Below are 22,176 nucleotides of genomic sequence, written 5' to 3'. Positions count from 1 at the left end.
ACAGAACACATGTGAAGAAATATGACAGAACACAGCCTTTCACATATTTAAATATTTATTTTATAGAATCACTTTGTGTATGAAAAAGTAGTTTGATAAAAAAGCTGCATCCTGATAGATCCACACAGCTTACTGTATTCTCAACACAAGAAACCTTGGCACGGGCCTGAACACACGGAACAGTTTCCTATTGCGCTGCAAGAGAACATGGTCCTTTTTAAGTTCCATACACACCCTCCCAGCTTTGAGGGCACTGCCTCTTTGGCACACCTAGTGTGACCTGTAACCACAATGTGAAACTTCTACCGTTTAGTTTTGCTGCCATCAATATAAAGTGTTGTAATTTTTTAACTGCAGTTTGCCACAACTGCTGTCCAGTCCGTGCTGTCTGTGTCATCTTACAAGAGGCTGCTTCCAGTGGAAGAAAAGTTCCAACAGAAGAGTTCCGAAGAAGTGCTTGAAGACAAAATCACCTCAAGAGCTCCTGAAGTTTCACAGTTTTCTGCTACAGGATTTTAAAACCAAGAACCTAACAAGTGTTTTAAAAAAAAATTATATGGATACCAGGAATCTCCAGAACTATTAATGACAAATCATTAAACCACAGGATGCCTCACTTCTAGTTAGCAGAAAACCTAATAAAGAGGTAGAACCTGCTATTCCATAAATCCTCCTCTGTGACAGGCACAGCTGTAACACTGACAGCCCATTAGGGAACAGCCAGTGTGCTAGCTGGGCTTTGATCTAGTTCCCTGCAGCATTCTTATTTCTATACCTCTTAGTCACCTTAGTACACATGGCAGAAAGGAGAAGTACAAGAATGAGCTGCAGGACTGTAGTAAGTAGCAGTCAGCTTGTTTGCTCCTCAGTGGAGCTAACTAAAATCATGCAAAGAAGGCAATGGACTGAGGTAAACACGGAAAGGTTTGTTAAAATGCAGGGAACATGGTATATTTTAGGAGGCTGACACCTGTGCTAAGTGGCATACTTGAATACACTACAGGCATTTGCCAGGTTAAGTAAGTAGCTGAAGCCCACAGTACAGCTGAGCACAGCCATTTACAAACCTGAAACTTCTGCTAGGTCCACAATCAAGCCAGTAATCACAGTTCCAGATCATACAATGGCATTCTATTATCCTTCCCTTAATTTGGCCTCAAACTCTAGCATTAAACCAGAAAGTATTTTTTGAAGTCTGCAAGAGTAAACAGTGGGTTTGCAAAGTTATTATTTTTTATGGTATTCTCCAGGTCAGATAAGGTTTGCACACGGCCAAAGTCTGGGCTAACAAAAAAGTAGACACATGGTGCCCCATTCATTCCACTTTCAAAACTAAGTTTACTTTCTTTAAAAAGCAGCAGCAGATGATACTTCTAGAGCACTGAACTGCTTGTGAGTGTGCAGTCTCCTTTTAGTAACTGCATGAACTATTTGTTGAAATATTAAGGAGTAAAAACAAACAGTGATGTTTATGGTAATTAAAAGATTATCTGAAGAAGCTGGAGTAACCATGGTCATACAATTAAAGGTCCTCAAATGATACCATCAAAACCTTCCTCAGTGCACTGCAGCTATCTAGCATTCCTCCCCCTATCACACAGCTTCAGAAACAGGGTGTGTTTTGCCAGCACAAGCTTCTCCAGCTCATGTGACCAACTACTGGCCAAGTGGGAGGAACAATTACCATCTTGTCAGGCAAATATTTCTTCAATATCAAATATCAAGAGAATAGATCATACTCATCAACCATTGCAAATCAGCTGGCATGCGAGCCAGGTCTGACAATTACCTCCACAGGAGGTACACATGGATGACGGGAGAATGTGCATTGTAAGCAACTTGTCCAGTCCTGAGTAAGCTTACCCTCACACAGGGTTTTCCCATGACAAAGGCTTTCAGCCTTGTTTACCCTAGTAATTCCAGGATTTCTGTATTCTGGCCCACTGGAGTTTTAATCTGGCAGGCCAGAGAAGCCCTTAAGTAATTCTGTTCCCAAGAAAGATGAGTGAAAACTTTGCCTCTCTTGTCACCATGGGGACTACAGTCTGCTCTAGCACTCCAGCTTCAAGACAGTGGCTTCTAAAAACCCCTAAGGGTAGTAAGAACAGTCTCACTCCCAGTACTGTATTTGCCTCAGATGTGCCCAAGCACAGGTTCACATGACATCAGATGAAAGCGTAAAGTGACTCATACACACAGGACTGTGGTCATCTTATGAAGAGCCACTCGACAAAAGAACAAAGATTCTTCTTGGAATGTCCCAGGCTGCAGCTGAACAAACCACATCTGACTGCTTTTCTAAACAGAAACCGTCTACCTCCTTTGTAGATACCACTGGTTGTCTCCCAGAAGAATAAAACCACCAAAAAACTCTACAACTCCTGTCTTATGCAAACTAGCTAAGACATAGGTGTCAGTGGCTGGTCAAGAATTATGACATCTTCTTAGCAGGGCACCAAATAGTGTCAGGATAAAGCAGACAATGGACAGATTTAAATCTATATTGGAAAAAAAAAAGACAGCATTAGATTGGAATTCTCCATACATGGAACATGCTAGCATTGAATGTGCAGCAGTCTGACGGAGCAGAGGGTGGGTTTACCTGCTTTTGGCACAGTTAACAAGAGCTGACATGAGAAAATAACCCCATTAGTGGGTCTGATTATCTTACAGATGACAAACATGAACCAGGTAGGGAGATCTTGTTTTGGAAGTGGACACTCACCGGGTTGGATCTTGCTGAAGGCCAAACACTCCTCCCACACTCACGACATTGTGTTTGTTCTCAGGGTCACCGTAACTCAGGGTTACCTGTAAAAACATGTAAGTATTCAGAACTTTTAACACTAAGGCAGAAAACCAGAGTGGAGACAGCAGGGTATGAATGTGGTACCAAGAAAGACTCCGAAGATGCTGTCTAATCTGAACATGGATCACATTTGGAGGACAGCAGTTAGTTCTGATGTAAGGAATGTTGGTGCTGAATGGCACTAATGGCAATGGGGGAGAATACACAGAAGATCTGAAACTTGCATTGACCTGAAGAACAAGATGAGTTTCAATTGTAAGCTTTGTAAGGACATTAATCCTGCTACTGTCTGTACCTTCACTAAATAATACGTTCATCCTCACCAGACATTGCCTGAAGCCTGCAATAGCAATGTTTTAGCACAGGGGAAAAATATAAACATTTGCATGTTAAATGGCATGGAAAGGATTGTCATGTTTCAAATCTGGAACAAAATTTAGATCTTTAGAACCCCCAATGAGTGCTGTTCCTCCACACAAGCACTGCATTAAGAATTTGTCAGGTACAAGAAGACTTATGTTTTCTTTGTAATTGTACATTTCCTGGGTTTTGGGGTAGCTGTCATCATCTCATGGAACCAATGATCACCAGTGAAACAATGTATTCATGCTACAGTCACATTCACTAAGATGAAGGAATCTGGCCCCAAGCGCACATTTCTGCTGCCTAATACAATTGCCAGAAAAATATAACCACACAGTGTTGCAGGGGCAAAACCACACTCCTGTTTACTTAGGGTGCCAAGCAATGTGATGCAGGCAACGCTGCTGGGTGGCCTTGTGGCTCCATCTGCTGCCCAGGAGGTAAAATGTATCCCAGCAATTAAAAAATAACTTGATTTTTCAGAGGCAACTTTTAAGTTTCTTGAGATTCAGACAAATTATTCTTAAAAATGATCAAACATTTAATTATGTCTTAGCTATTGAATAAGTACTTACTATAGCTGCCTTTTTGAACAGCATTGATGAAGACTGAAACTTTGTTAGGCAAAACAAGGAAGACTATTTAGCAAACTTCTACACTTTCTGCTACTGCTACATGCAAAAAGTCAGGGTTTAGAAGGAGATGGGGAACACCCTACTTAGGCTTCATGTAGCAGAATGTGTCCCCAAAGGAGGGGACAGCTATATGACCAGCTAGCTAGGGTGAAAGTGCACTTTTTACCTAAATGAAGGAATTAAGCAGGACACAGCTCTGAGTGAGTCTGTAGATATCCTTCTTTGCTGAAGAGTGCTAAGTCTATGCAGAGTACTCTTTCTGATCCGACTAAGGTGTATTTATAAGAATGGGACATGAGGCATAGTCCTACCTGCTGCAGCACAGACTCGCCTTGTAGTCTCTGCAGATTTTCCAGGTGGGAATGGAACAACGGGCTGTGTAGCAGCTTTACCTCCAGCAGCCCTTCAATGATGTAGCCAATAGTGCAGTCATCGGGAAGACGCACTCTTTCTGCAGTACTGATGAAATTGCCCAGGCTGTGACAGAGAGCATAGGAGACAAGCCAAAATATGTTTTAAAGCCTCCCAAACATGTATTGATGGAGCTCAGCTAGGAACAGTGCTTACCTGGCCCAGGGACTCATCTTCAGGGCAAGACCTCGGCTGATACAGAACCCAGCTCCACCTGTGGCAAACCAGAATTTCACAGTTGTCTTCTGAAGAGCAAAAAGAAAAAACACACAATAGTTACTGATAATCAGCTTTTTCCATTTGGCTGGGCAGGGAAGGGAACTCAAGGTTCTATTTGATATCACATAATACATCTGAGTCAGAACAAGGCTACAGATGAATCCCGATTTGTTTAGGCTGCTGGAAGTGCAGCTAGCTGTTCTCTCAAATGAAACTATCTTGAAACAGCCAGCAAGTGAACCATCAAATGACCATAAGGGAATTATGGAAAATTATAGCCCCACTTCTACCCAATTCCATCTGTCCCCTGTTCATTTTAACTAAGGGTCATAGCCAGCTCAGTGTAACTGAGGATATCAAAGGTGATCCATATATATATATATTGGCTCCATGTCCAAGGAGACTATTTTGTTGTGCAGAGTCTTCCCTAACAAGCTGCTTTATTACTGACTTTCCGGACAGTGGATTGATATATCTTTAGACCTGCCAGTGCACGCAACCTGATTAGGACTTTTTCCTTAGCACATGTATCTTGTGATTGAGATATGTTTGTTTCCAGTTCTTGAAAACTTAGCAACCACTTTATATTGGAAATGTTTTATCTATCCAGAAAATTTTTGTCATCCCTCTCAGGTTGGTTCAAGATGATGACAATGTGTGTGATACTGCATCCAAAACAAATAAAAAACCCCTTGAACTCCCACCCAAACTCCCAAGCCCTAAAACAAGGAACACTGCCCCCAGAGCCACTAAAGGAAAAGTAACAGTCAAGGTGGGAAGGTCCTACTAAGCTCAGTATGAGGCAGATCACAGCATACATGAATAAAGGAACAGAAACAGCCATCCAGGAGACAGCCTCCATTGTACATACATATGCATACAACATCGGAGTGAAGGTGCATTTAACCCAGCACCCTGCCTCTGAAAATGACCATCACCAGGTTCATTTCTTGCAGACTAAATCACTTGGGTTTATGGGGGAATCCTAGGAATTATCAAGGTTTTAAAGGCTCAGAAGGTTGGGATGTCTCTCAGACAAACTGCAAAGTTTGCTTACTGATCCATCACTTTGGACGTGGTCAGCTGCTTCGATGGGATGGTCCAGGCTCGGTCGCCCCACATAGACGTCCTGGCTGTGTGAGAAGGCAGACAAGAGATGCAGGAGAGTCCGAGGGTTCACGTAGTTGTCATCATCCACATGGCAAAACCATCTTCAAACAAAACAAAGCAAGAAGCCATAGGGACAAAGAAATGAATTACAGGTTTACAACTGAGTCTTAAGTCTTTCAGGCTTGGAGCAGAAAGTATTTCTTGTTGTCCCAAATTACAGAATGGGAAAGATGAAAGCACCCACAGATGCTAAATCTGAAAAGAGGCTGAAATTAATAACCCCTTTAGATTATAATCCTTTCCACCTTTCAGAAAATGCTTGTTTATAAACACTGCTTCATGCTGTGCTCCCTTTCTTCCACTCATCCCTACATTTCAGCTAATACTGCATTCCTTACTGGAACAGAGATGGTTACTCAAGTTTCCTGTAAGCACAGAACTGGAAGAAACAAAGTCAATCAGAACAATGTGTTTCACTTACTTTTGCCCAGATTCCAGGAATTTATCATATTCCACAGACATCTTGCAGCAGAGAGCTTGCCGGGTATGGACAGCGGAACAGTTGGTGTTGATCATATGATCCCCTAGAAGAATAAAGATCAGCCCTTTCAGGTTTGAGAAGCTTGCGTAGTCAAAAAAAGACTACAAAAGAAGTGCACATTTGGCACTAGTAGTGTACATCTGAGGTGCACATGGTGAACACATGGAGAAGAAACTGCAGGACAGGCAGGGCTCACAGGTTATCCATCTGGCCTGCAAGCTGCAGACGTCATAAAATTGTGTGAGTGCATAAAAACAAGTGAGGGTATATAAATAGTGTTATGAGATGTGTGCAAGGGAAATACCTACTATAACTTTGGGCCACGTAAACTTAAGCTTACTAACAAGAAGAAAGGGTGTACAAAGGTGAACCCAGAATTCTAGAAGTTCCAGGCATCTTGTCTAGGTGGCAAGTAGGGAGAAATTTTCTCAATTTTCTCCATTTTAACTTCCCTAATTGCTTATACAGCATGAAAGAGGGACTTCTATAGAAAGTATGAAAGAAGCAAAACTCAGTTATAACAGACAGTATGCACCTATGCTGCTACACAGCTCACCTGCTTTCAGGCGTAGCTCCCGATCCTCCCAGTCTGTGAATATAAACGTCTGTGGGAGACAAAAATGGTGTGTCCACGTTTAAGAACCTCAGATTCTAATTTTAAATTTGCTCTGTTTCAGCCAGAATTCGGAATGTTTTGTCTGTCTTGGTCGTTTGCTTCAGAGTATCCACTGGAATGGGGGAGGGAGTAGCAGAGAGACCCCTAGCAACTTCAACCGCTGCTTCATTTGTTACGTTCTTTCATTACAAACCAGAAGAGTGTCATTTCAATAAAACAGCCTGTATTTTACCCTCCTTGTCTCAGGGTACAGACAACTGATTGCCAGACAGAAAGGATTTTGGTCTTTTTTGGTAGTACCTCCTTTCTCTGGCTAGGAATCATTCACAGCTGTCAAGCAGGTTAAGAAGAAAGAATGCAAGTCAGAGTAAGAAGCGGCAGGTGGTTAACACCGTCTTGTTCCAACTGCTGGACAAAATCCCATTAATATACTTGAATAGACTGAAATTCTGAAACAAGGGAACAAATTTTATGTTCTATAGGAAAACTTAGGTGGCTGAACTACTTAGTCCAAAATATCAGCTTAGATGCATCATCACCAGGAATCTTGCACTATCATGTAGCACTTTCCACAGTTACACAAGAATCAGCAAACTATGTTTGCTTGGACTACGGATCCCATATTGCAGCAACTGGCTTAATCAGCAACGAACTCTTTTGGAAGCGTGTTCACACCAACCGTTTATATAAGACGGCCTTCCACAGTCTTAGAAAGAAAGCCGCTTTTAACACAAGCAAGAAGAAACTCCATGAGAGTGCAGCAGCTGCCCTGGAAAGCGCAGGGCCGAGGCTCCCGGCTGCCTATCCCTGCCCGCTGGCCAAGTCTCACCTGTCCCCTCGCCTGGGAGATCCAGGTTTGGAGGAGCAAGTCCAGGCGGCTCTTATGGTACTTCCTCGTGGTCTTCACCGCAATAAAGATGTCCTTCAGCTCTAGGCTCTCCCTGGCCGAGCTGCCGGCGGCCCCGAGGCGGCCCCTCCGCGCAAGCTGCGGGCTACCCGCGAGGCCTCCGCCACGGCCGCCGGCCCCGGGCCCGCCGCCCGGCGCTCCGGCAGAGCCTTCGGGGCCCGCACGGTGCTGCGGGGGCGCGCTGGGACCGGCGGCGGGCGGCGGGCGGGGCACGGCGGGGCGCTGCCCCCGCGGCAGCAGCAAGAGCAGGAGGGCGGCGGCGCCCAGGGACAGCAGGACCCCCGCCCTGCGCAGCCCCAGGCAAGGACCGTTCATGCTGCAGCCCCGCGGGCCCCCGCCGCAGGGCGCGGCCACCTCATGGCCCCGCACTCTGGGACGTGGCGGTAGCCCCGCGAAGGAGCGCCCGGAGGTCGTCGCGCCGCCGCCGCCGCCGCGGGGCCGAGCGGGGCCGCGGCCCCTTTAAGAGCTTCACCTGTCGGCCGCGGCCTGGCCGCGACGCGCGGCCCGGAAACGGAAGCGGAAGCGGAGTGGGAGGGGCGGGCGGCCGGAAGCGGCGGTGTGAGGGGAGGATGCCGCTGCCCGTCCAGGTCTTCAACTTGCAGGTATGGGGCAGCTGTGTCCCGCCGGCCCGACCTGCCGGGCCGGGCCGCGCTCTGCCGCGCTCTGCCGCGCTCCCACGCGAGGTCTGGGACCTCGGCCCGACCGCGGCCTCCGTGGGCGCCGTGAGGCCTCCGCCTTGGGCTCCACGGGCAGGGAGCGGCTCTCGGCTGGCCCTGGGCCCTCTTTCGCCCTTCCGTCGGGTCCGTCTGTGTCGCTTCCGCTGCCCTTCGCGAGAAGCAGCGCTCAGCCCAGCATCCTCCGGCACCCGTGGCGTCCCCCGCCGCTGCGGTGGCCCCGCGTTTGATTCCCGCGTTCTACGTGCCGTAGACAGGGCTAGAATAGTCGCGGAGGGTACGGTGAGGTGGCCGATGAGGAGGAACTGAGAGTCTGCAGTGCAGGGGAGAGCCCCAGGAGCACCGAGTGGGTCGGTGATACTAGGTACCTGCGAAGGCTAGCTTTTGCAAGTTTTAGCAGTAGTAATTCTGTGTCAGGGCACGGGGCTTTGGGAAGTGAGGAGAGGATGAGGGACAGTTCAACATCCAACTCAGCTCCTTCATTAGTGACAGATCTGTACTGCACGCCCTCCAGCAACAGGTCACGCCTCTTCCTTCCGAGTACAGCAGGAGACTTCAGCTCAGGCACCAGTTTATCTATTTGTGTGAGGCCTGGTGAGGTACCCTCAATGGAGTACCTGTTGGTACTCTGTTGGCACTCCGTCAGGAAATCTTGGGGAATGGTTGTTATATTATTTGCTTTGTGAGTAGTTCTTAAGTCAACCTTACATCTTTCTTCCAAAATAAAGAGCTTGAAAGTGTCTGAGTTTGCTTGTCCTACTGGGACTTCCAGACCACTCGTATTTTTCCTTGTCTGGGAATTGAGTGAGAAACGCAGAGTGCAGCCTCCCAGCGTAGCAAGACGCAAGTTGTTCTGTTCCACCAGCTGGAACTGCAGTTGCCTTTGTAATGCTGTTTTCTAAGGAGTCTGTAATTGAGTTTTTACTATGGTAGGCAAACACAGCCTAAACAATCTAACCTTGGTACTTAGTGTTTGTGATATAAGAAAAGATAGAAGGTAGATAAAAGTGGAAAAAGTAATGGTCTCAGCATATGGTGAGTTATCTGTTTGTATGTACAGTTTTCCTGAGTGGTGATCTAGACAATCAAAATTTCCTTTGTGCCCTCCCTCCCTTTCCTTCATGGAAAGGTTATTAAACTAGGAAACAAATGTTTTTATGCTTCACTTGTTTCTTACTTCAGATTTTGGGAGATTTCAGTGTTGAGGTATGTATTTGGTATGCACCAGTTTGTGAAAGAATAAGACCCTCAGACTGTGGGTGAGTATAATTTTTAGAGCTAGGAAATCTCAATCTGCCCTGTGATTTCTCACAAGAAAGCCCCAACCAAACAAGCTATCAACCCAGTCAAAAAAAACCCCTCAGTCTTTGATTTCTTAACAGACAGTAAAATCAGTAAAAATATGGAAATAATCTGATGTGTGGGGGGGCAAGGTGGTTGGCATTTCTTTTGTGAGATCCACTTTTGCAATTTACACCAAATCAAGTGTTGCTTGTATAATATGTGCACAAAATTAGCATTCTATAAGAAGACATTCAGCTAAGTTTTCCTCACTTTAAATGGGTAATTCCTAGGAGGACTGTTCAGCACACTTTGACTAGGAGGAGACAGAGAATTCCATGCTAGCAGACCAGTTTAGTTTGTGGAATGGGATAGCAAGCTATCCTGGAATACATGCAGGGGCCGTAATGATGCAGCTGTGCTGAAGTCACTGCATAGGTGTGAGTCCTTATGGCTCAAAGCAGTGCAGGATATAGTGGGAGAATAAAATTCTCTTGTTTCTGCAAAAGAGGCTCTATCTAAGTAACTGGACTTGAAAACTACAGTAGGATAGTTCAACTAATGGCAGATCTCTGCAGTGCTGACAAATTGTTCCTTGCCGTGTTGGAAACTCTGAAATTGCCATTCTGCGTTCTGTTCTTTATGGTTTTTAATACTTCTAAGAAGTGTAACAGTTTTTGCCTTTTTTTGCCCCCCTAAAATATTACTTCTAAGCATTAAAGCAATTTTGAAAGGTTGTGGTGAGTTTTTTGGTACGTTTTGTCTTTTGGAACTTCTTGAGCTGAGTGTTAACACCTGCTCTTGCTCAGGGAAGGGAAATGGAATGCATGCCGCAGATACTTTGTAGAATCAGATTTATTGACCCCTTCACTGTTTTGCTTGATAATTTACCAACCCAAATAAACTGCTCTGTGTGAATGCTAAGCCATGCTGCTGCTTGCGTTGGACCAAGCATCATGCTAACTGTTGGTGTTGCTAGAGAAAAATCCTAAGCATATCAAAAGACTGAGGAGTGCTTTTTAATTTTTAAAATTTAACATGTATTTAAGCAAGTCTTTAATAAATTTAATCACATAGTTATTTCCTGCTTAAATGTAATAAGCTACTTTTGACCTAATTTTCATATTTTAGGGTGCAGTGGAGCCCATGCAGATTGACGTAGATCCACAAGAAGATCAGCAAAATTCACCTGATATCAACTATGTGGTGGAGAACCCCACACTGGTATGTGCTGCTGAGAGCTGTGGGTACATTTCTTGTGTGTGGTCTCTTCCTTTAAGAATTTTGAAAAAATCCCTTCTGAAAAATCTTAAAGCTGATTGGTCTTAACAAAAGGTGTCACAACTGAAATTTTTAAAAAGTAAATTGTAATGTACTGCATGTTTCTGAGGAAATCCTAATGTTTGAATAAAGCAAGCATGGACTAATCTTACTGATTTTTTATTTGAGTCATGTTGCCCTCCTTGAGGGGGCCAGGTCTGTAGGAAAACCTGTCCAGGTCACAGTGTAGTAGCCTGATGTAGTGTGTCCATTTTCACCTTCTGAGACCAGGTTTTGTTGGCAGGATTTGGAGCAGTATGCATCCAGCTACAGTGGGCTGATGCGGATTGAGCGACTGCAGTTCATTGCTGATCACTGCCCACAGCTGCGGGTGGAAGCTCTTAAGATGGCTCTGTCATTTGTCCAAAGAACTTTCAATGTTGATGTGTATGAAGAAATCCACAGAAAGCTGTCTGAGGCCACAAGGTACTAAGAGGTCATGGGACCCTGGGGAGCTTCCCTGACAGAGTTAAGATTGATGTGCCACAGTGGAGGACTTTGCATGTAATACCAGCACGTACCTTAAACAAATTGTCTTTGCCCTTAGAATTTAATAGCAGTAAAATGTATGTTCATGCTTTTTTAAAAGATAAAGCACAGGAGACATTATCTCATTCTGAAATCTCTGTGCTTTAAAAAGCTGCAGGTAGATATTGAGGTGAGTTTAGTCCTTGCAACTGCCTCAGATATTAATGAACATATTTGTTTTTCCTTGGGTAGATTATGGAGATGTGTTCTAGATGCTTTTGTTTTCATAAGTTAAAACTTAATTTAACTCTTTGCCTTATTTTGGTTTGGCTTTTTTCCTTCTCTCCACACCCCTCCCCCCCCCCCCGCCCCCGGTTTGCTGTTAAGGACAACCTTTGATATCTTGCTTATCCATCCACACTTCCCTTCTTTGCATTATTTTTGTTGCTATGCTTATTTGATGATTTCTTGTCTGTTTTGTGTGGGGAGACTTTATCATGTGTGTGACAGTATGCTTATCCTAGGATCATTAGGATAATTTTGTGAAGTATTTGTAAACATCTGTGATGCTTGTGTTACTGTTTTGCACTGGAGATTTTAGCAATATGTTTCTTTTTTCCCCACTACCCTTATTTTCTCTTTGGTCTGTTTTGTGTATGCAGTACTGTTTGTTAGGGGGTAACAGTGCCAGGCACATAGCAGACCTCTGTTTCAAAGTGTTTTCAGCCTAATAGCTTCATTCAAATACTTTCCTTTCAGAGAACTGCAAAATACACCTGATGCTGTCCCTGATAGTGGAATTGAACCCCCTCCTCTTGACACAGCTTGGGTTGAAGCTACACGCAAAAAAGCTCTTCTTAAACTGGAGAAACTCGATACAGATCTGAAAAATTACAAAGGGAACTCCATCAAGGAGAGTATCAGGTGAGATGCAGAAGGCTCTGCTGGAGCAAGGAAGAGCATTTTGCTCCTCCATGCACTTAACATGGGATGTGCTCTTAGGTCAATGTGTTGAGTTACTTGTTTAGAACAAACTGACTTTGTTCCTCTCTGAGCATACAGTTCATTGATGTTTTAATTCCTATCCTTCAGGAGAGGCCATGATGACTTAGGTGATCATTACCTGGACTGTGGAGACCTCAGTAATGCTCTCAAGTGTTACTCGCGAGCCCGTGATTACTGCACCAGTGCTAAACATGTCATCAACATGTGTCTCAATGTTATCAAGGTAGGAAGATTTGCAGGCAATGGTACTTGGTGTCTTTGTGATACCTGCTGCGAAGTCACTCCCCCGTACTTGGCTCCTGTGTCCCCAGTGATGCGGCTTATCTAAGGAATGCCATTTATCCATGCCTACTCCACACTGTTTCTGGCTCTCTACAGGTCAGTGTCTACCTCCAGAATTGGTCTCATGTTCTGAGCTATGTAAGCAAGGCTGAGTCTACACCAGAAATTGCAGAAGTAAGCTCCTGCTCTGTAGCTTGCATGAATTTTCCCTTTGTTTTCTGTTTCCAAAATTTGTAAACTGATTTCTTCTTTTCCCCTGTTATGACTTCTCCCATAATATATGTGTACAAAATCTGACTCAAGGTCAAAACGGATACTTCCCTGTCCTCAGTTTTACCATATTTTCCTCTTACCATTGAGATTTACACGTTAATTATCAGGGTGAAATATTTTGGGGATGGTTGTAAGCAAAATAGCTTTCATACTGCTTGCTCACTACTGCTTTGTTTTATGCTTTAGCAAAGAGGAGAAAGAGATAGCCAGACACAAGCAATTCTCACCAAACTGAAATGTGCAGCAGGTGAGTGAGTCTTTCAGCTTCCTGTATGGTTTGCCTGTCTTTCTACCTGTCCATAGGGCTCTTGGGTTTATTTTTTCTCTCATATTTGACAGACTTTGTATTTTCACACCAGACAGGCAAAATTTAATGAAGCTGGTGAGATAGAACTGCTGGCTGGTTTTTGCCATCTCTTTCCTCTCCCTGAGTTTCTTCAGAGAGGATACCTGTGTGAGTCAATGTAGTTCAAAGGATGCTTGATACAGTCTGAGGATCTTCTTGTTCTTCAGTAGTAAAGGCACTGGCAACCATGTGGGGGCCTCTCCTACTCCCCAGATTTTTCAATTCTCCCTAGTTTGTATACTATCATAAAAAAAGGACTAACTTTTTCTGGTTCCTAGGCTTGGCCGAACTAGCTGCCCGGAAGTACAAACAGGCAGCAAAGTGCTTCTTGTTGGCATCATTTGATCACTGTGATTTCCCTGAGGTGAGGACCAAGAGGGCGCTGTGTGCAGGTCTTGGAGGGGATGTAATTCTTCTAAGTTTTAGGTTGTAAAATTCAGATATTGTAGTTATTCTTGCAGCATTCCTGTATAGTTTGGTGGTGCTGTGAACTGTGCTGGTTGGCTGAGTTTTTTGTTTTGTTTTGGGGTTTTTTTGGTTTTTTTTGTTTGTTTTGTTTTTAAAGTCTCTGTTCTTGGCTTCTCTAAATGTTCTACTCTAGATCACATAAGAGTTACCTGTGAGATCTATAATTCTGTGTTGCTCAGTCAACCAAAACCTCTTGAAATTGGTGTCTACTCTCTTAGCAGTGTTAACTGCTCTGGCCCTGTCACCCCGCACACTGGATGAGAGCAAGCTGAGTGCTTCCACTGCATTTGATAAGGACTAATATTGTCACTGAATGAAAGAAAGGCCTGGGGTAGAAGACTTAATGCCACTCTTACACCATTTTGCTAGTCAGTGACAGCTCTCTGTCTCTCTCTCTGTAGCTATTATCTCCCAGCAATGTGGCTGTGTATGGTGGTCTCTGTGCCCTTGCTACATTTGACCGTCAGGAACTGCAACGAAATGTTATCTCCAGTAGGTGAGTGATGCCTTGAGTGGTTTGTATGTACTGGACATCTTTTGGAACATGGGACTTTGGCTAAGAGTGGATTCTGGCAGGAGTATTTCTAATACAGGAGAGAAAGAATCACTGAGCCTTAGTTTGGCTTTAGCATTAAGTGGTGTTTCACTGTCTAAAACACAGTGGTTAATCACAGCTAAAATTTTCTTAGTATAAGTTTCCCATCCAGGTTAAATCCAGCATCTGCATAGCCCAGTTGTCTGTCTCCATCAGTAGTTCATATTAGATATTAAATTGAGGGACACAGCCCTCTGTCAAAGGCAGCTGTTAGGATAATTTGCCTTCATGTTGCTCCTTGTTCTGGTGTTAATCATTAAAACAATTTAGTAATTATTAGTACACCTTGGACTGTAATCTAACTATGACATATAGAAGGTTAAGAGAATTACAGTCTTTGGAAGAAAGTGCATATTTGTGTGTCAAAGATTGAATTGCAATGACACTGAATTCCTATCAGCTAGATGTACAGAAGCAGTAATTTTAAATTGCTGTGGAAAAGGGGTTGTTACCCTTTTTTGTGGGCTGAAACATAGGGTGAGATCCCAAGGTTTAAAAATCTGTGATGGAGAATTGGGAGTGTGCTGAGTAAGAGTGTACATCCCTAAGATTTACCACACTCGCAATAGGTTGTTTCTCTGAGAAATTTGTGTGCTTGACATGTCTATGGCATGCTGTACTTAATGAAGGCTGTGCTTTGAAAGGGGACAAAAAGCTGGCCAGCACAGACTACAGTGCAAGCACAGATATGGCATTTGTTTGCTGGTGATGTATCCTGATTTTGACCTATTCATATTCATTATTTTGTTTTGTGTGGACAGACACTTCTACTACTTGGTTTGTCAAAAGTCTTTTGTCTTCCTTCATCACAGCTCTGATGCTGTGCTCTATCTCTCTGTGTTCCAGGCTCCCAGCCCTGCTGAAAATGGGCTGTCTGGTCTGTTAGAGGGTAAATTCTTGGAATCTTTGAATGGTAGTGAGAGTTTTTAACCTTGCAACTTGGGAGTGATGGAGTTATGGGATATTTAAGTGGTGAGTTCCAGTGTCTGATCACTGCCATCTTTATCTGTAGCTCCTTCAAATTGTTTTTGGAGCTGGAGCCACAGGTTCGTGACATCATCTTCAAGTTTTATGAATCGAAATATGCTTCATGCCTGAAGATGCTGGATGAGATGAAGGTGAGTTGCAGGAGAGCAGAGCAGACCCTAAACTTCCCTTTGCCTAGCCTTTTGTGAGAAGCAGTGATTGTCAAAAGTAGATACTATATATTCAGCTCTTCTGTCTCTTCTGTCTCCTGACATGGTGCATGGAAATTGGGAGTAGTTTATTAGTAGAGAGAAATGATAAATGTTTTAAACATATTGCTAATTCTTTTATTCATTCTTGTTTTATCATACTGTCTTGCTGTAGTGTAATATTCTTAAGGTTTAAGTGTATACGCATAAATGTTTCAGAACACAGGAATAATATATTTTTCCAGATTGCTTCTCAGCTTCTGATTATTGGTTTATTGTTTTGCACAGGACAACCTGCTGCTAGATATGTACCTTGCACCTCATGTCAGGACACTTTATACTCAGATTCGAAATCGTGCCCTTATCCAGGTAATTATTCCTGTCATCCCAGAGGTGGATGAACAGGGAGATAGGCCATCTCTTTGCAGTTGCTTTTCCCTTAGTTTCTCAGAAGGTGGAGAGTGCCCTTGGCAACTGAATATTTTCTTCTTCTTAGTACTTCAGCCCCTACGTGTCAGCAGACATGCGCAAGATGGCCACTGCTTTTAACACCACAGTGGCTGCTCTGGAAGATGAACTCACTCAGCTGATCCTGGAGGGACTGATCAATGCCAGAATAGACTCGCACAGTAAGGTGAGTGCATTTCAGCCATGGATTATAGACTGAACAGGTTTACTAAGATTAGAAACTCTCCATTCCTGAGACACCCAGAAGGTGCATTCATCTCTTGGGCCTGCTGTGTTCAGTAGGGGTGAGCTGTGTGTGACCTCAGGCTCCATAATGCCTTAGCTGTTTTCCTGATGTGGAACCCTGGCACAGCTCCCATTTACAGTTCTCTGTATTGATTACAGATTCTGTATGCTCGAGATGTAGATCAGCGCAGCACAACTTTTGAGAAGTCTTTACTAATGGGCAAAGAGTTTCAGCGCCGTGCCAAAGCAATGATCCTGCGAGCCGCAGTCCTGCGCAACCAGATACATGTCAAGGTATGGGTGTGTTAAATAGGGACTTCAAGGCAATGTTAAGATTTTTTTTTTTAACTAAAATTGTAAAAATTGGCGAACTGAAGATTCTGGAAGGGAATGAAGCTATCGTGTTCCTGATTGGACAAATTCTTACAATAGTAAATACTAAATATATAAGGTGTTTCTAGCTGGTACATTAACCTGCTTGTAGAACTCAGAATCTCCTTTGAAGTTTGTATGGTTGGGTTAATTCTGAATAATTCCTTTGGTCCAGTCCTTGATAGACATATCTTTTACTTTCTCAACAAAGATTGTTTGAAGTAATTTTTTCAGCAGAAGAAGTAAAAAATGCATTAGTCGTTAGGAGTATTCCTTCTGGGTTGCAGTTTGAAAAGGATGACTTTAAGAATAGACCATCTGCACAGAATGTGTTAATTTCTATTAATTTCTATATTTATTCTATATTAATTTCTATATTAATTTCTATATTAATCCCTGTGATTACTAAATTCCAGACAGGATTCAATTTCTGGGGCCAACAGCCCCAGTACATATAGTAAATAAGAATGGCTTAAAAGTTCTGGTTTGACTTTTTTAGGAAAAGTTTTTGTGAACTGTCAAAGTTGTTAACACAAAATCATCATTAATGAACCTGGGGGTATGCTCTCCCCCTGCTGCCATCCTGCTAAGCTTCACCTGTGCTTCATTTTGTCTCTCAGGAAGCAGGCTGCAGAATATTTACACATCACTAACTAGGATGTGTTTTGGTCTTGTTGCAGTCTCCTCCGAGGGAAGGTAGCCAAGGGGAGCTCACTCCAGCTAACAGCCAATCCAGAATGAGCACCAACATGTGAAAAACTTCGTGCACTACCAAAAGAAATGGTCCCTCAGGACTGTACCCAGTGTCTCACCCACTAACTGCTGAGCTTCACAAACTGTCCCTATCTCCCTCCCTTCTTGCTCGGGTTGAGAGAGTCAGGGTTGGTTTGGTGGTGGATAATATGAATATTCCAATAACTTCAATTCTCTTGAAAAGAAATTATTTTTAAAAACAGCATCCCTGCAAATGGATCGTCATTTCAGTTTTGGTAGAAAACCTTCATTCTCCTTCCACCACTCCATAAAGAGCTGTCAGGTTATTCATACAGATGCTGAGTTGAGAGTTTTTCAGCTGCTATTAGTTTTCTTGTTTCAAAGCTGCAAAAATAGTTAGTTGAATGGACAGGCATGATATAAGATAAATTTTGCTGGCCTGAAAGTATTGTCTTGATTTTGAGCAATGCTGAGCTTTCTGTTTTCAAATAAACTTATAAGTGCATTGCTCTCAATTATGGAACTAGAGTTCTGATGGGGGACGAGATTTCCTTTGAGAAACTCTTGGAGAATTTTCACCTGCACCAGAAAATATGACATTGCTTCCATGCATTCAGTCACACGTCTTTATTTTAGGGTTTTATGTTTACCTGCAGCCAGGTTCTCTCTCTCCCTCTCTCTCTCTTCCCCCCCGCACCCCCCGGTTTCTATTTTCAAAGAACTGTTTCCTGATGTGTTTCCCACTTGTGTGTGACCTAGCTTTGGGGTCCAGTGTTATCATAGCAGTAAATCTCTACTTCATGCAAATATTGCTGCTTGCCCAGTCTTACTGCCGTAGTGTGTGATGGTTTCCCAAATGTGCAACAGTTGTTTTGGGTAGAATGGATAAATGCCATAAAACACCACTCAAGTCTAGTGGAAGCGCTAAAAAGAGTCAGTCTAGGTGCCCACTCTCCAGGTGCATTTATTCTGCTTTTCCTTTTATAAAGGGGTTAAAGGTGGCAGCCCAGGGTGTTTGTGTGTGTGTGTGTGTGTGTGTGTGTGTGTGTGTTCTTCCTGTGTTCATGAAAGGAGATATGCACTGAATTTTCTGAAGTCAACTGCAGCCTTGTATTCATCCAATCCATAAGGCAAGCTGGGAATTTTACTCCAGCCCTGACTGGTCTGGCAACTGACTACAGATGTTACTGTTAATGTGTTCATGCTTTTTCTTTTTTAAAAAAAATGAGTTGTTATATCTAGTGCATTAAATAGCAGGATTTAAAAGCTTCTGAGTATTTGGAGTTTTATGTTAAAGTTGGGTTTTAGGTATTTCGATCTCAAGCCATTGATTTTTTGCTAAGCTTCATTATGTTTCCTAGGGCCATTGTGTTTTGCTTTCTGATCTGGTTGGAGATGTAGCTTGGATGAACTGTGAAGAAAATGCACTTTGAAGGAACATTTGAACAGCAAAATTCCTGTAGCAACAGTGGTCTCTCCTGGCTTTCCCTGCTTTTTATGACTTAGGTGCTGAAAATGGAACCAGTAGTTTCTGTGAGGTCTTTGGTTACATTTGGCATGGAAAAATGCTCCCATTTCTGAGGGAAGAACTTGGTGTCAGGCATCACTGATGGCCAGTTTAGTGAGAAAGGCAAGTTGAGTCCTTGGGTAAATTGCTGTACATCCTTATAAGAAATGCAGGGAAAGTATTGTAATGCTTTCTGTTTGTGCTGAAGGAAAGCTTTTCAGTCCTAAAATGCTGCTTGAACATTCTTGTTTTCTTCCCCAAATGGGCCAGTATTACTATTTATAAGAAAAAGATCTTACACTCTGCTCTTTAGAAGATGGTTTTGCATCCCAGTGAAGTGCACCATGCCAGAGTCTGTGCTTCCACTCTCGGGATTTTTTTGACTGACATCTGTCCCTTGCTGGAGCATTTCTGCTGCAGGGCTCCTCAGTGGTCAGTGATGTCTTGAGCTGACTAGTCTCTGTTCTTCCAGACACCATCCCTCAGCAGCCACAAGGGGCCCACAAGGTGGCAACAGCAGTTTCCAGCTCTGGCTGTGGCCCGAGGCCATTCCGTAGCGTGGGCAGAGGTGATAAGTTTTCATCCACCCAGAAAAAATGCTTGCAGCCTCTTTGGGAGTGATCAAGCATTTCTCTTTTATTGCATTGGTATCGTGGATGCTTTGTGCAGAATTACTGGTATGTTAACTGTCTCCTTTAGCCTGTGAAAGAAGCTGCTGTTGCTTTAGATCTTTTAGATGGGTGTCAGGGCTGTCCAAGCACATTTCTTCTAGACATTGTCCAACACCTGCCTCAGTCCTAACTGCCTGCCAGTCCCAAACCCCACAAAATACAACATGATATGGATATAGTTCTAGGTAAATTGCAGTCATAAGCAGTTTCCCTCAGTAAAAATTATTCTTACCTTTAATGCTATGTAATTTTGCAAGCAATAAATGGGAAAATAGTGACCCACATAGAATGAATTTTCAGTGATTCCCTGTGACCACCAAGGTCATTCCGTGGATGAAGTTTTGTGAGATGTGTAGCATGTTGGTATGTCTAAGATATGATCAGAGGAACTAATTCATATGGATTTCATGAACTTGTGCAGCACCTTTTTGTTAAGGAAATGCCAGTGGTAGGTCATGACAGGTTCCTCATGCAGTGCAAATCCTGCTTTCTTTACATGACCTTGCTAGGAATAAAGGAAAAACAGTTGGAAAGAACCTTGTTCTTTTGGCCAAGGTAGTTTTAATTAGCATAATCACTTTTAGTGGTAATGTAGAAACTGCCATTATGAGATTTGTGTTAGAGTAGTTGGGGGTGACTGGTAATTATCTGCCCAGAACTTGTCCAGCACAGTGGCCTGTGCTGCCAGGTTTTGCAGGGGGAGGTCTGTAAGAGGTGGTTATGGACCATGACTGGTGCAGCGTCGTCTGTGAGCTGCTATTGGCTGGAAGGTGTCAGTGGGTGAGGGAGGAAAATATCAGCTTGGTCTTTGCCCCAGGCCATGTGGATGTGATCTGTACATCTCTCCTGGGACTCTACAGCAATGGTCTCAGCATTGTTCCATCCTCTGGATAGCTCCCAAAACTGCTGCTGAATAAGGTATTACTTCTGATACATGCAATGCAATATAAACTTTCAGAAAAAAATAAGTGAGGAAACTTTAATAATAGCATAATTAATAATAAAAGCATAGCAACAATGCTTCTGACTAAGACCTATTGTGTAACAGTAGAAAGTGCTTGTCAAGCACTGATTTATTTTTCTTTTAAAGTCTCAGCCAACCTAATTTGACTATTTGAGATTCTTCTGCCATCTTCTTCACTACTCTTTATATGACGCAGATAGCAGTGGGGCAGCAGTGTTCTGCACAGGACAGTGCTCTTAGTATTTTTTATACCACCTGCTTGTGACAGCTGAGGCTGAGACAAGTCAATGTTTCACTTCTCCGGTATTTCATCAGCTCTGAATTTGCAGTAGGGTGAAAAACACCACACTGGTGTGGAACTGACTTCTGCTTCCTCTCATGCTGTTAGGGAATAGGGAAAGGATTACTGTGTACTTTGCAAATGAGTTTTGTACTTAAACAAATGTTGTTTTGGCTTCTGTGTTCCTATGGATCTCTGAACTCCATTCAACATTTAATAGGGTTCCTATGTAGCTTTAGATTCTCTCTAGAATAACTTGATCAGGCTAAATTAATTATAAAGAGAAAAGAAACTGGCTACTAGGGCATGTCAAGCTCTAAGAGAAAATGTACAAGATTCAGTAATTAGAAGCGTGGTAAATTCATAATGCAATTAAGTTTCTTGACAGCAAATAAGTAATTCAAGCTTAGGCTTCAGTAGAGTTATTAAAGCTACAGACTGAAGGGCAGCTGCATTAGCAAGAGATGGTCTAATCCAAATAAGAACTCAAGTGGCAGGACCTGAGAAATCTGGTTTAGGTGGTAGATTAGGCTGGATATTCTTTTTGTCCCTGACCCTACAGGTACTACTGTTTCACTTATCTAAGCCTTCAGCGCTAGCTTTGACTATTGTGCTCCCTGTGCCTGTAGTCGATATAACTGTGAACCCTCTGCACGTAAAGTTTGTATCCCATAAATACGTACTGAAATCTTGGAGTTTCAGTCTTTGTTTTGATGCACTTTCTGTCTTTAAAATTTTTAAAAATATTTTTCTCATATCTCATTTCATAACCTATTTGTCAGAGAAAGGCAATTGGCTTTCTTTTTTGTCAGGTGAAATACCCCAACTTTTTCTTGTGTGCCTCTGAAAATAATTTAGATATGAGAATCCATTTCCCCTCAAACCTGAAGACTGAGCATCATTTTCAGCATCATTCTACACTCAGGGCACTGCCTTTTCCTCCCCTTACTCCATTAAAACTAAATTGTGTATATCTCCTTAAGGGCCTGTGAAACAGAAACAAAATAGGTCATAACCTTGCCAAGGTGGCAGACTACAATTTTTTGATTAGAGATAAACAGGATGATTAGTATATTGCCTAGCCTGAAAGTAATCCCTTGTTCATGCAGGTGTGCCCAATGTGAACAGTAACTGGCTTGGCTTTGCTCATGTTGTAATTGGGCCTCCAAGTTCACAATCACTGGTTAGTGAGCCGTGGATCATCTGGACAACTTTGCCTTAGTAACTGCAAGGTTGGCATCTTCTAGCATGGCTGTTGAAAGTTCAGGTTGAAACTTTTGTCCATTAGCATGGTGATTTGTAGCTGGATGCACAGAGGTGGGTCTATGTTGCAGTGCCAAACTGAGCCGTTTTCCTGCCCTTGTCACGAGTGTGGCAGCCTCCAGCCATGGAGGAGCAAACAATATAAGGTCTGTCTGCTTTCTCCATTGTGCTTGTTAAGAAATGCCTTGGGATGGAGGAAGGGACAAATATATCT

The 22,176-nt window shown here is 43.2% G+C and overlaps 2 protein-coding genes across 5 annotated transcripts; one reads left to right on the top strand and one right to left on the bottom strand.

Annotated features, from left to right (window-relative positions):
- Positions 1-37: 37 nt before the first annotated feature.
- Positions 38-7,926, bottom strand: RFNG (RFNG O-fucosylpeptide 3-beta-N-acetylglucosaminyltransferase). 2 transcript variants are annotated; one of them, XM_069032406.1, is made up of 8 exons: positions 7,534-7,926; positions 6,645-6,693; positions 6,029-6,131; positions 5,495-5,648; positions 4,375-4,463; positions 4,119-4,284; positions 2,726-2,811; positions 38-2,498 (listed from the first exon to the last, which is right to left on the bottom strand). In XM_069032406.1, exons 1-8 carry the CDS (start codon positions 7,924-7,926, stop codon positions 2,432-2,434), a joined length of 1,107 nt encoding a protein of 368 aa, XP_068888507.1. In that variant the 3' UTR covers positions 38-2,431. The 2 variants fall into 2 exon arrangements, with proteins under 2 accessions (XP_068888507.1, XP_068888508.1); XM_069032407.1 differs by lacking the exon at positions 38-2,498 and adding an exon at positions 2,507-2,627.
- GPS1 (G protein pathway suppressor 1) lies at positions 7,510-18,487 on the top strand. Of its 3 annotated transcripts, none has more exons than XM_069032401.1 (14): positions 7,510-7,590; positions 10,698-10,790; positions 11,131-11,312; positions 12,114-12,278; positions 12,447-12,582; positions 12,738-12,815; positions 13,101-13,161; positions 13,539-13,624; positions 14,130-14,224; positions 15,336-15,441; positions 15,787-15,867; positions 15,995-16,132; positions 16,351-16,485; positions 17,244-18,487. In XM_069032401.1, the coding sequence occupies exons 1-14, from the start codon at positions 7,588-7,590 to the stop codon at positions 17,316-17,318; spliced, it is 1,434 nt and encodes a 477-aa protein (XP_068888502.1). In that variant the 5' UTR covers positions 7,510-7,587; the 3' UTR covers positions 17,319-18,487. The 3 variants fall into 3 exon arrangements, with proteins under 3 accessions (XP_068888502.1, XP_068888501.1, XP_068888504.1); XM_069032400.1 differs by lacking the exon at positions 7,510-7,590 and adding an exon at positions 8,148-8,213; XM_069032403.1 differs by lacking the exon at positions 7,510-7,590 and adding an exon at positions 8,587-8,884.
- The last annotated feature ends 3,689 nt before the right edge of the window (positions 18,488-22,176 follow it).

Source organism: Aphelocoma coerulescens, chromosome 18 (genome assembly GCF_041296385.1).
Source record: "Aphelocoma coerulescens isolate FSJ_1873_10779 chromosome 18, UR_Acoe_1.0, whole genome shotgun sequence".
NCBI lineage: Eukaryota > Metazoa > Chordata > Aves > Passeriformes > Corvidae > Aphelocoma > Aphelocoma coerulescens.
The sequence above is the reverse complement of the archived record's forward strand: the minus strand, read 5'-3'. Positions and strand labels throughout refer to the sequence as shown.